General features: G+C 53.5%; 1 protein-coding gene across 1 annotated transcript in view; it reads right to left on the bottom strand.

Moving 5' to 3' along the window:
• Positions 1-12751, bottom strand: part of FCGBP (Fc fragment of IgG binding protein) — a gene marked incomplete at both ends in the record, with an annotated part of 15145 nt that extends 2394 nt beyond the window's left edge. Inside the window, 11 exons of the mRNA XM_009574363.1 lie at positions 43-613; positions 1840-2171; positions 2947-3088; positions 3608-3807; positions 4514-5081; positions 5677-6263; positions 6964-7531; positions 7993-8594; positions 10342-10912; positions 11157-11491; positions 11581-12751. Coding sequence (XP_009572658.1) covers positions 43-613; positions 1840-2171; positions 2947-3088; positions 3608-3807; positions 4514-5081; positions 5677-6263; positions 6964-7531; positions 7993-8594; positions 10342-10912; positions 11157-11491; positions 11581-12751 — 5647 coding nt within the window. The remainder of the gene's footprint in view (positions 1-42; positions 614-1839; positions 2172-2946; positions 3089-3607; positions 3808-4513; positions 5082-5676; positions 6264-6963; positions 7532-7992; positions 8595-10341; positions 10913-11156; positions 11492-11580) is intronic.
• Positions 12752-13241: the final 490 nt, after the last annotated feature.

Raw genomic sequence — 13241 nt, 5'->3', positions numbered from 1 at the left:
ACCCCCCCGCCACATAGACCGAGGAGGAAACCCGTTGCTTACGGCAGCCTGACGGCGTCCTCCAGTCGTGCATGACGGCCCCGTGCTTCTTGCAGGTGGACGCGTAAGCCTCCAGCACCTGGCAGAGGATTTTCTTCGCCCCGTCGCTCATGCACACATCGTAGAGGCAGTCGCGGTAGAAATCCCGGGGCTTGACGACGTCGTGGCAAGCCTTGAAGGGCCCCTGGAAGCTTTTTTTGATGAGACCGCAATACTGGTTGCCCCCATACAGCTCCTTTTTCTCCTCCTCGCACACCGGGCAGGCGCCTTCGCAATAATCCCAACAAAACGGGTCATCGTCGTCGGGGACTTTCCAGCCTTTGGCCCAGGCCACCACGGCGGCGTCGCCGCCGCTTTGGGGGACGTCGTCCTCGGGCTTGAGGTTGAAGTTGCCGCAGAGGCCGCAGGTGTGTTTGTAGTAGCTGCTGGGGAGGTCGATGAGCAGATGCCAGTTCCAGTCGTACGTTACGCGGAGCCCAAAATCTGTCTCCAGCACGGCGCTAAGCCCGCTCTGGAAGACCTGCACCTTGCCATCCTCCAGGCTCACCGGCAGCAGCGTCATCACCCCGTTCACCTGCGGGCGGGGAGCACCAGATGTCAGCACGACGCACGTGCACCGAGGCGGGCTTGGGGCGTGCAACCGCAGCATGCGATTGCCCCGCTGCAGCCTGAAATCGCTTTTGCGGCCATTGCTCGCCGCGGCGTGCGATCGCCTTGCTGTGGCATGCGATTGCCCGCTGCAGTGGGCAATTGCTACTGGGGTGCTGCAGCATGCAGTCGCCTTGCTGCGGTGATGCGGCGGCATACAATTGCTTTGCAGCGGTGTGCAAGTGCTCGCAGCCCAGTGCGATCGCCTTGCAGCGGCATGCAACGCCTCCGCAGTTGCCCGCTGCATCGTGCAATTACCGCTGGGATGTTGCTGCAACCACCGTTATGGCATGCAACCGCGTGCTGTGGCGTGTGACACCCCGCTGCAGCGATACCGCAGCGTGTAACCACCTGCTGCAGCAATGCTATAGTGCGCAATTGTCCTCTGCAGCGTGCAACCATGCACTGCAGCAAGGCTGAGGCCATGGAACCGCTGCTTGATGTGCAATCACTGCTGTGGTGATCCTGCAGCACGCAATCACCCACTGCAACGTGCAGCCGTTCGTCGGGGTGTGCAATCAGTGTTGCAGCACTACTAGAGCACGCAGTCACCCGCTGCGGTGTGCGATTGCGGCTGCGGTGCTGCTACGACATTCAATCACCCGCTGCAGTGTGCAATCGCTGCTGCAGCGAGCAAACACCGTTACAGCACGCAACCACCCATCGCAAGCTCCGTGCCCTCCTGGCAAGATCCAAACTTGGAGCCAACCCTCATCAGGGGCTGCCGAGATGCTCCGCGCATCAAAACCTCTCCAGTTTCACGACATCGCCGCCTTCGTCGGGCTTTGCTTTTGCCTCGCGCAACTCGCATGCGCCGGCTGCCACCGCAAACCTCCCGGGGAGTGTCCCACCCGTTTTGAGGTTTCTTGGAGACCTACTGCAGCCGCTTTTGGTGGTTTCGGTTTCCCCCCAAGGGCCAGAAAACAACCTCAGGTTGCCGCATGCAAAGCAACGTATTCCCGGCATATCCCAACATTTCAAAAATCCACATTCCAGTTTGATTGATTTAGCCAAAAATAATGGTGGCCCTGATGAAGCAGGAAGGGGTGTTGAACATGATGGAGGAGATGAACGGAAAAGGAGGTGGGGAAGAGATGGATGAAAAAAGAGGTGGGGAAAGGCCAATTTTCTCTCCATTTTAGGCCAACTCACCCTGACTTTGCCCACTTCCTTCCGGTGGATGGAGACGTGTTGACTGTAGACTTTGATGTTGGTCAAGCTCACGTAGGAGACGGATTTCACCCCACCACGGATGTCGTTCTTGCCCTCCACCTTGAAGGGTACCAATCTGGTGTCGTTCCCGCAGGATTCAGCCATGGTGTAGGTGCAGGTGCCTTGGAAGTCAAAATCGAGCCCGTCGAAGGTGTGGTAGTGGGGGTCCCCCCAACCCCAGCAGGTGGCAACCAGGGACGGGACACACTTGGCTTGGCCGTCCTTCAATTTGCACCTCTCCTTAGGCCGGCACCGAAGGGCTTTGCAGGGGTCTGGAAGGAGAAGAAACCATGGGAGAAACCACGGGAGAAGTTCTGGTGAGGGGCACATCCCATGTCACCATGCAAACCAAGGATCTTCACCAGTGTTGAGGTCCCACCAAGTGTCCTCTGCTCCCCCTTGGGCTTTGGCAGGAGATTGGCAGCTCCAAGATGGAAATCAGAGCACAACAATCCCTCGCCAAACCCAATTTTTCCCTTCACAGCTGTCTTCCCCCCTGCCGTTGCTTGGAAAAGTGTCAAGATTGGGTTCATCGTTACCCAAGATTGCAGTTGTCCTTCAAGAAGGTGCCACCATGGTTAAAACAGGACATCTGAGTGGATGCAAAGCCAAGGGATGACTTATTCTGAAGCACTTGGCTCCTCCAAAATCCTCCCACCACATCCCTGACCCTCTTAGGGTCAGCTGTCTTCCCCCCTGCCGTTGCTTGGAAAAGTGTCAAGATTGGGTTCATCGTTACCCAAGATTGCAGTTGTCCTTCAAGAAGGTGCCACCATGGTTAAAACAGGACATCTGAGTGGATGCAAAGCCAAGGGATGACTTATTCTGAAGCACTTGGCTCCTCCAAAATCCTCCCACCACATCCCTGACCCTCTTAGGGTTGGAGATGGGATCTGTGGCCTCCATCTCCCCTCGCTGTAGGGTTTCCACCTCAGCCCACACCTCTAAATCAAACATCCAGACCAGCCCCAGGATCTGCTCTGGCTCCGAGATCCCTTTTTCCCCCCCCCCCCCCCTCCCCACTCAAGCAACCCCATTTTTCCTTACTTTGGTTGATGCAACCCAAGACCCCATCCTGGATTTCACAGCTTTCATCATCGGTGCAGCTGTGGCTGCTGCAAGTCAAGTCCTTGCCGGGGACACACGTGCAACGCTGCTGGCAGTTATCCTTCAAGACCGACTCGTGGGGCTGCAGGGCGAGAGGTTGCAAGGCGTTGCAACGAGAAGAGCAAACCGTGTTACACAAATGCATAAAAATATGTAGAAGGGGAAAGACATCATATATTGAGGTCTACCGGAGAGAATAAGCAGCTTTGCAAAATGCAAAAGCGTTGAAGAATTTATCGCTTTTGTTGAAATAAAAAAAAAAAAGCAGAAAAAAAACCCCTCCCTTTGCCCTCTTCCACCTCCTCCGAAGGAAAAATATGTTATTATTTACTGCCTTCAGCTGTGGAAAGGGTAGCTACCATCTGGGCATCCACATCTGTGCTAGCACCTTTATGCCAAGCGATAAAAGAGATGGAAACGCCCCGATTTTCTTCATATGAAACCACAGAATCACTTGGCAGATGGAAGATTTGAAGGGTTTGGGTTTTTTTCCCCCCCTGCAAGGTGCTTTGGGCCGTGCACACGTCACCTTTGGAACAACGTGCAGGCGGAAAATGTTCAAAAACCCAACCCAAACCCCCCAAACTCAAGAGATTCCTACCTCGTAATATTTCCCATCCACAAAGCATCCACATTTGTCCTTGGGAACGCAGCCTTGCCCGTCAAAGACGTACCCTGCATCGCAGCGGCAGCCTTCGAGACAGGTTTTGGGACATTTGGAGGCATCTACGAGCCCTGCGCAGCTGTTGGCGCAGAGGTTGGCGCAGAGGGAGTAGCTGCTGTTGGCCGGGCAGCTGAGGGCTGGAAGGAAAAGGGTGATAATCCCAAGACCCAACATCAAGTGGAAGAGCAGTGCCAAGCCCAGGGTTGCACCCCAGGGAGACGGCAGAGCCTGAACGCTGATGAAAACGCCACCCGTTGGCGCTTGGCGTTGGGGACAAGGGGGAAAAACCAACACAAGCCCAACCGGGTGAATTTTTCTTGGTGTTGGCTTTTCCCGTCTGCCTCCGGCATCAGTGAAAGTTCAGCCCGTTGGCGCTCGCGTTGGCTTTTCGCATTTGCGCCCCAACACCAACGAAAATGCACCGGCTTGGTGCTTCCATTGGTTCTTCCCACTCGTCCAAAAGGCCAATGAAAATCCACCTCAGCGGCACTTGCGGTGGCTTCTCCTGCTTGCCCAAAACATGGATGAAAACACACCCTGTCGGCGCTTGCGGTGGCTTTTCTCATGTATCCCCAACGCCACTGAAAAAATGCACCCCCTTGCGTTGGCTTTTCGCGGTCGCAATTATTTTCATGCCATCATCATCCTCCCCATCCCGGGCTCCCAACCCAACAGCACCATTTGCATCACCCCATGCATCGAGGGTGGTCAGCACTGACACCCGGCCCCAACGTCCCTTAGAAAAAAAAAATTGTAAAGCCCTGCCTGTTCTTTCAATTAATCCCAACGAGATGTGACTTCACGGCCGTGGAGGGCGTTTCCCCACCCATGACACCCACTTACGGCAGAAGGATGGTCTTCTCCAAGCCTCAATGACGACACCGGCGTCTTGGCAGGCTGTCGCGTAGCTCTGGATGCTCTGGCAGAGGACGCGGGTGTCCCCCTCGGCGAGGCAAAGGTCATGGAGGCAGGCTTGGAAATACAGGGCTGGGTTGATGAGGTTGTGGCAGGAGTCAAAGGGGCCTTTTGGGACCGTGAGGATGCCGCAGTAGTTGGCTTTCTGCAGGACCGCCGCCTTCTTCTCCGTGCAGACAGGGCAGTCATCCTTGGGACAGTCATCATCGCAGGACGCATCAGGCGTTTTCCAAGCAGAGCCAAAGACCACCGCGTTGGGGGCCTGTTGGCCACCGGGGAGGAGGAAATCATCGTTGCGTTGCCCGTTGTAGTTGCCACAGAGCCCACACAGGTGGCCCTGGTAGCTCTGCGGGACTGTGACCGTCACGTGGTAGAGGAGGTCATAGCGTATGACAAGGCCGAAGTCAGCCTGAAGTAGGATACCCATCCCGTGTTGGAGCACCTGGACCCGTCCATTGCTCAGGATGGCCGGGAGGTGGTGGGATATGGAGTCCACCTGGGACAGGGAGAGAGAAATCTTCCAGTGAGCCTCAAGGACGCTACAAGGAGAAGGCTATGGAGGTAGGAACAAAAAAACATTGGGGGAAACACCCTCCAACCAACTTCTTAATGAATTTATGGCTCCCACTTTGAAACTGGAAGGCAAAGTGGGGATGAGCATGGCTTTGCCTTGGAGATCGGGGTGAGGTCTTCCCTCCATCAAGGAAAAATGATTTTTGGGCTCCCATGTTCACACCAGAAAAGAGGTGGACCACAAAACATGGCCTTGCTGTGACCATGCAGCTCTTGCTTCATGCCAGAGTCAACACGAGCCTGTAGACTTTGACACCAGCATGCTTGCAGCCAAAAAGAGGTACAGCTGTGCTTCACGATCCACCGTGACAGGTCCCTTGTTGCCTCACACCAAGGTCAACATAAGCCTGTAGACGTTGTCACCAAAATGTTTGCACTCAAAAAGAGAAGGACCACAAAGCACAGACTTACTGTGATGGTTCCCTTCTCACCTTGTCTCGAGGTCAACATGAGCCCATAGAATTGGACACCAGCGTGTTTGCGCCCAGAAAGAGGTGGACCACGAAGTACCGCCTTACCGTGACAGCTCCCCTCTTGCCTCGCGTCAAAGTCAACGTGAGGCCGTAGACTTCAACGGACAATGCTTGGATGCCAGAGACCTTCTTCTTCTGCCGGGCGTCCTTCTTGATTTTCACAACGAACGGTTTGACATTGTCACCGGCACAGGTCTCCGTGAGGATGTAGGAGCAGGTGCCCGAGACGTTGAAAGCCATCCCATCGAAGGAGATATAGGTGCGGTCACCGGTGGCCACGCAGGCCCCGAGCGAGGCAGATGGGCATTGGAAGATGCCATCAATGTCTTTGCCTTCGCTGTCTTCGGGGCAAGAAATGTTTTGGCAGACCACAGTGCCGCCAGCCTGGCACTGACATTTCTCCTGCTTGGTGGGGAAGAAGGTCTCCTCCACCTTGTGGTAGAAGCCCTGATGGAGGCATCCGCACTGGGACACGGGGACGCACTCGTCACCGCTGAGCGCGAAGCCTTCGTTGCACACGCAGCCCTCCTTGCACCGCTCCGAGCATTTCACCGGGGTGTAGATGCTGCTGCAGGTCTGGCTGCAGCCCTGGGAGCAGATCTCGTAGTGGCTGGTTGCAGGACACGAAATACCTGCCACGAGACAAGGAGGTTCGTTAGAAGCAAGGAAATTACAGGCTGGATCCTGCAATTTTCCTGCAATTAGGGACACAGTTGTGCCTGGTGACGAGGTTCACCAGATGTAGGGGTTTTTTTTACCCAATTGCTTCATGGCTAAATCTCATCTCTCTTCAGTGTGGACATGATGAGGAAAGAGGTGGCCGTAAGGGACGTTTGACGTTTCAGTCCTTCTGAGGTGGCGGGTTTAGACCCCTGAATCACCTGGTTTTCCCCATTGTCATGGAGGAGATGAGGACGTTCCCTCAAGCAACGGAATCGCTCCCATGTTGGGTCCCCAATTAGCTTCCAGGGCAGGTCCCTCTCCCCTAATTTAGATATTTTTGGTGCATCTGATGTGTTTTGCCCTCCAAGCGAGCCAGGCAATTAGCCCTCACTCTTATTTTAGCCAATGCAAAGAAATTGGGGCTAAATTATTCGACCTGTCGTAGCCCGATGAGACATCTTGTTCCCTGGAAGGGTTTGTTTCTGGGCATTGGCTGTAAATAGAGATGATGGGACCAACCTAGACTTTGGGTGGGATAAAGCACCACTAAACGAGATGATTCCCACCTCTGGTTTGTCCCCGCATGGGTTTGGCCCAGGGTTGGGGATTCCCTTGGATGCTCATGATCCCTCGTGAAGCAAAAAAACCCTTCCAATTAGCCCAACTTACTGCAGAAATCGTCCGTCCTCCATTTCCCGATGGTCACGCCAGCATCCCGGCAGGCAGCAGCGTAGCGGGCGATGATCAGGCATATCACACCTTCCTGGTCTGGGAAGAGGCAAAAATCATGCACGCAGGTTTGGAAGTATTTGACGGGGTCCACGTGAGCATGGCAAGCTACGAAGGGGCCATCCGCTTGCTGGATGATTCCACAACCCATTTTTGAGACCTTCTGGTGCTGCAGAGCCGCCGCGATGGCAGGACATTCCACCTTCGACACCTCCACGCAACCCGGGATGTCGGCAACCTTCCAGCTGTGCCCGAAGGTGTCTGGGTTTGATGTCACTTGGCCGTTCTTCATCATCATCTCATCGTCTTCGTTCCCGTTGTAGTTCCCGCAAAGGCCACACAGGGTGTTCGCGTAAGTGCTGGGCACTGACACGGTGATTTGGTTTTGCCAGTCGGAGGTGACGGTGAGGCCAAAGTCTGCCTCTACCACCACTTCCTGCCCACTTCTGTAGATGAAGATCTTCCTATCTCTGTGGTGATAGGGTAGGTTGACCAACCGGTCATCGATCTGGGGACAAAAGCAAAAAAAAAAAAAATAAAAAACACACCACAATTTGGTATCCAACAGTAAAGGCAAGTTGTGTTTTCACGCCACTTGCAATTTGGGCTCCAGCCAAAGCACCCGAATTACGTAGATGAAGACTCTTCAGATTTAATCATCTGCCCCAAATACAGATGCCCACCAGCTTTGAGGTGAACAACGCCTGAGGCTCCACGGCTTATATCACACGCCAATCTCCCGCTTCAGGTGGAGATCCTTGTATTTAGGCAATTAAATCTCATCTTGATTAACGTGGGGCAATGGATCTCAGCAGTGTCGTTGGATAAAAATATTCAGGGTCACCCAATACAGAAAAAAAAAAAAAGAGGAGTGAGGGTGGAAGAGAAGAAATGGGACAAGGAGGTTGGGGTGAGGAGCAGAAAGTGAAGAATGTAGGGATTAGATAAAGAAACATTTGCTAAACTCACCGTGATTTTGCCAGGGTGTTCCTGGCTGATCACAATGTTTTTGTCGTAGACTTTGACTGTCACGAAAGCGATGGAGGGGAGAGGTTCGTCGTCCTGGCGGCCGTTCTGCATCAGCACCTGGAAGTCCACCAGATCTTGGTTCTTCTTGCACAACCCAGCGAACTGGTATATGCACGTGCCCTGAAAGATGAACTTCCTGCCGTCAAAGCTCTCGTAGCGGGTGGCACCGACCGCTGTGCAGATCCCGTAGCTCTTGGGATAGCAATCCTGGATGCCCTCCTCCACCCGGCATTCTTCCCCGGCACGGCAGCTGGCCCATTGGCATACGGCCCTCCGGGATGTCGCGTCGCAGACGCAGCGTTTGGTACAGGTGGTGTCACCCCAAAACTCCTCATGGAGACCGTGGAGGCGGCCCTCGAAGACGCAGCCGCACTCATCCCGGGGGATGCACTCGTTGGCGTCAAACACGAAGCCCTCCTGGCACTCGCAGGTCTCCACGCAGGCCGAAGCACCGCAGTCAGCGGGCATCGCGCCGTTGTTGCAGGTGTTGGGGCACGCAGTGCCGCACGCGGTGTAATTGCTGTTCTTTGGACAGGAGAGAGCTGTCGAAGGGACGGGACACCGTGGTCACGGTGGGGGTAAGGCTCCTTGGCCGTAAGAAGGTGCAGCAGAGCGCTAAGGAAACCTGCGTGGGCTTTCTGGAGTTTTACATGTACTTTCTAGAGTCGCCATGGACTTCCCAGACCTTCTGCATGGATCTTCTGAATGCACTTTCTGAAGTCCAGGACTTCCTGGACTATCTACCTGGACTTTTGGGACTCTCCATAGACTTCTTGGACCTCCTGCACAGACTTTCTGAATGGACTTTCAGCAGAGATTTTTGGGAGTCTCCATGGAATTTCTGCATGGACTTTTGGGACTTGGACTTTCTGCACAGACTTTCTGGAGCCTGCGTGGACTCCCTGGACTTTCAGCAGAGACTTTTCGGAGTCTCAAAGGACTCTGTACCTTCCGAATGGACTTTCTGCATCGACTTTTGGGACTTGGACTTTCTGCACAGACTTTCTGGAGCCTGCGTGGACTCCCTGGACTTTCAGCAGAGACTTTTCGGAGTCTCAAAGGACTCTGTACCTTCCGAATGGACTTTCTGCATCGACTTTTGGGACTTGGACTTTCTGGACTATCTACTGGGACTTTTGGGAGTCTCCATGGACTCCCTGGGCCTTCTACATGGACATGCTTCTGGAGCCTGTGTGGACTCCCTGGACTTTCAGCAGAGACTTTTCGGAGTCTCAAAGGACTTTCTGGACCTTCTGAGTGGATTTTCTGGACTTTCAGAAGAGACTTTTGGGAGTCTGCACAGACTTTATGGACTTTCTGCTTGGACTTTTGGGACTTGGACTTTCTGGAGTTTCTAGACAGACTCTCTGCATGGACTTTCTGGGCTTTCTGCTTGGACTTGCTGCAATAACCTTTTCCAGCCCACGAAGGCCAACCGTCTCCTGGGCTGCATCAAAAGCAGCGTGGCCAGCGGGTCGAGGGAGGTGATTCTGCCCCTTTACTCTGCTCTGGTGAGACCCCACCTGGAGTACTGCGTCCAGCTCGTGAGTCCTCAGCACAGTAAAGACATGGACTTGTTGGAGCGGTGCAGAGGAGAGCCACAAAAATGATCAGGGGGATGGAACACCTCTGCTATGAAGAAAGGCTGAGAGAGTTGGGGTTGTTCAGCCTGGAGAAGAGGCGGCTTTGGGGAGACCTTATCGTGGCCTCTCAGTACTTAAAAGGGGCTTATAAGAAAGGTGGTGGCAAACTTTTTAGCAGGGCCTATTGCAACAGGACAAGGGGGAATGGTTTTAAACTAAAAGAGGGGAGATTTAGACTAGATATAAGGATGAAATTTTTTACAATGAGGGTGGTGAAACCCTGGCACAGGTTGCCCAGAGAGGTGGTAGATGCCCCATCCCTGGAAACGTTCAAGGTCAGGTTGGACGGGGCTCTGAGCAACCTGATCTAGTTGAAGATGTCCCTGCCCATGGCAGGGGGGTTGGGCTAGATGATCTTTAAAGGTCCCTTCACACCCAAACTATCCTATGAATCCACCTGCTCGGGACCCACAACCTTTTCAGGCCCAGCTTTGTGCAGCCTAATTCAAAACGACCTGGCCCCACCTCGCTTGGGAGAGCAAGAGCTCTAAGGAGAAACAAACACCCCTGTTGATGCAGTTTCCCTTTTATGCCCGTTTTCTGCCCGCTCCCATACCTTCGCCCCTTGATTACACCCCCTTTAATTAAGGTCGCAGCGCCCTGCCCACCCAGGGGGAGGATTTTCTGTCAACCAGGAGCTACTCACGACAACGTGCCAGCGTCCTCCAGTCAGAAACGGTGATTCCCTCCTCCTGGCAGTCGTCCGCGTAGGCTTTGAGGGCTTGGCACAGCACGGCGTGGAGCCCATCGTTCATGCAGAGGTCGTAGACGCAGTTTTTCAGGTAGACGCTGGGGTCGACGGTGGCGTGGCAGCGCTCGAAGGGCCCCAGAGGTTGGGTGAGCAACCCGCACGACGTCTCCTCCTTGTACTTCGCCGCCTCATCCCATTGGCAACGTCCACAGTCCCCGCTGCAGCTGTCCCAGCAGCGACGGCTCTCATTGGCCACCTTCCAGCTCCGGCCCAGCTCCACGGTCTCCTGTGCCAGGTTGCCGTCAGGCATGAGGGAATCATCCTGAGGGTCGCCGTTGCTGTTGCCACACATCCCGCACACTTTGCCGGAGAACATACTGGGGAGCTTCACCACCACGTGGTCATCCCAGTCGTAGAGGATCTTCAGCTTGAAGTCGGTTTTAATCAGCACAGACTTGCCTTTCTGCTGCAGCCGGAGTTTCCCTTGGGCGAGGGAGATGGGGAGGTGGGAGCGATGGTTGTTCACCTGGAGGAGAAAGAAAACCCCATGAAAAACAAACAACATCAAACATGGGGCAAAAAATGGAGTTTGTTGAGCTTTGAGGTGTCTTCCTGCAAGAGGTGACCATGCAGTAGTGTCACTGACTCATGCACAGCAAATCATAGAATCATTTAGGTTGGAAAAGACTTTTAAGATCATCATTAAATACATTATTCCAGTGAAATACCATAATATTGCTTTGGATTTGATAAGTATTTTTCTTGCATACCCTCACGATCCCGTTCTCGGACCTGACCACAGCGATGGTAACATCATAGATGCGGACAGTCACGGCACCGATGTAGGAGACTTTCGGGTTGCCCCTGTGTTCATTTTTGGCCTCAACGCTGAAGACGGGCAGGGTCGGGTCCAGATCACAGGTCTTGGTCAAGATGTAGGTGCACGTTCCCATGAAATCGAAGGCTTTTCCATCAAAGGTTTGGTAGTGGGGATCGCCGGTGGCCCAGCAGGTTGAGACGGTTCCTTGGATGCAAGTGGGTTGTCCGTCCACCACCTCGCACTTCTCCTTGCAGTCCAGGTCTTCGCAGGAAAGCGGAGCAGAAGCTGCAGAAAAAGGGAAAAAAAACATGGATGGCAATCATGGAGAAGACCCAGCCGTTGGCAAGATGCAACCATGTGTTGGTCCTACTTACTCGTGGCACAAAGACCAGCGAAACCGTAACCGACGTAATTCTGGAAGCCGAAGACCAGGAGCCCAAGGGGTGTCTGCTGGTGCTCAGCCGTCTGGATTTCTGCCGGCTTCCTCATGGTGACGGTGGCCCAGGAGAAGTCTGTGCCGGGAATTGCTTGCCAGGACATGCTCCTCTCCGACTTCTGGTTGAGGGTGGTGGTGCTGGTGTCCGTGTTACGGGCGATGAGGACCAGGTGGTTCTCGTAGCCATCCAGGCTGCTGACCCGGTAGGACGTGCAGTAGGTGGAGATGGGTGGGATGTTGAGTAGGAAGGGGTCTTGCCTAAGTGAGCCCTTCTTGGCACCGGTGAAGAAGAAAACCACCTGAATTGCAGCCGAAGCGCTCACGTAAAGAGGCGAATTTTGTCTAATCTCAAACTTGTGGACCTCCCCAGCCTCAACGTTCTTGGTGGCAGTTGAATTACCCCTGTTGTAGGTGACGGAGGCTTCCTTGGCTGCCACGACGTAGGCAAAGTCGGTGTCCTTCTGCAAGGGGTTGGGGGGGACGATGTAGGCTTTCCCCCACGCGGCGACAGGCAGAAGCTGCTCGACCACGTAATCGCAGCCCGTGCGCACCTTCACGCAGCTGTGTCCGCTGAAGACGGCGACAGCATTGTCCGATGTGATCTTAGTGCCGGACAAATCGTAGCTGCTTTGCAGTTGCAAGCTGTGGTAGGGGCTCAAGAAGACACGGAGGGTGGACCCAGGGAAATAATTCCTCCCTCTGAAATAAAACTTGCCCTTGACGTTGATGGAAACGATGGTCGAAGTCTTCCCGGCTGCCACAACAAACTCCTTCAAGCCTTCTTTCTTGGTGTCGTCTGGCGTCACCACGTAATATTTGTTGCCCAACTTATCTACGGGCAAAACAGTGGTGGCACCCATGGTGTAACTTTTGGAGCTGACAAAGACCACGGAGATCTCCTTGGTGGACTGAATCAAGACGGCTTTATCCGAAAGCCGGTTGCCGACAAGCTCCATGTTCCTGGGGATGCGCATAGAAACCGTCTCGTCTTTCCCAAGGGTGACGGTGTCGGTGAAGGCGCTACCGTGCGCCGTCACCATCACCATGGTGGAGTCGAAGTAAGCTGTGAAGAGGAGCTGGATGTCGGCGAGGACGCCTTCCTCGTCATTCTGCAGGAAGACAGTGAAGAATTCCTTGCCACGGAAAGTTGCGGTGGAAAGACCTGGGAAAAGCAGGGAAAAAAAATTTTTTTTTCTTTTTTTTTTTTTTCTGGCTGCAGAAATTATAGTAATTTCTGCAAAAAAAATAACCCAAATAAAAAAATAAGGCTGCTTCTTTTTTGGTGCAGAAACTTGCAATAGGAAGTTCTGCAAAAAACAAGGAATGAGGGGTTTGGGGCTGAAAAAGCCTGCCATAAAAGGTTCTGAAAAAAATTAAAAAAAGGGAATAACATTTTTTGCAGCAGAAACACACATTAGAAAGTTCTGAAGAAATAAGTTTTGCTGCAGAAATTGCAATAGAAGTTTCTGAAAATTAGAAACTAGGGAAAAGGGTGGGGTTTTTTTTTCTTGCAGAAACATATAGTTAGAAAGTCTCGAAAAATAAAAAAAGGGAACAAAGACTTTTTGCTGCAGAAATTGCAATAGAAAGTGTGGGGTT

The sequence above is a fragment of the Fulmarus glacialis genome, unplaced genomic scaffold, assembly GCF_000690835.1.
Source record: "Fulmarus glacialis isolate BGI_N327 unplaced genomic scaffold, ASM69083v1 scaffold19043, whole genome shotgun sequence".
Taxonomy (NCBI): Eukaryota; Metazoa; Chordata; class Aves; order Procellariiformes; family Procellariidae; genus Fulmarus; species Fulmarus glacialis.
This window is presented reverse-complemented; position numbering and strand designations above follow the sequence as displayed.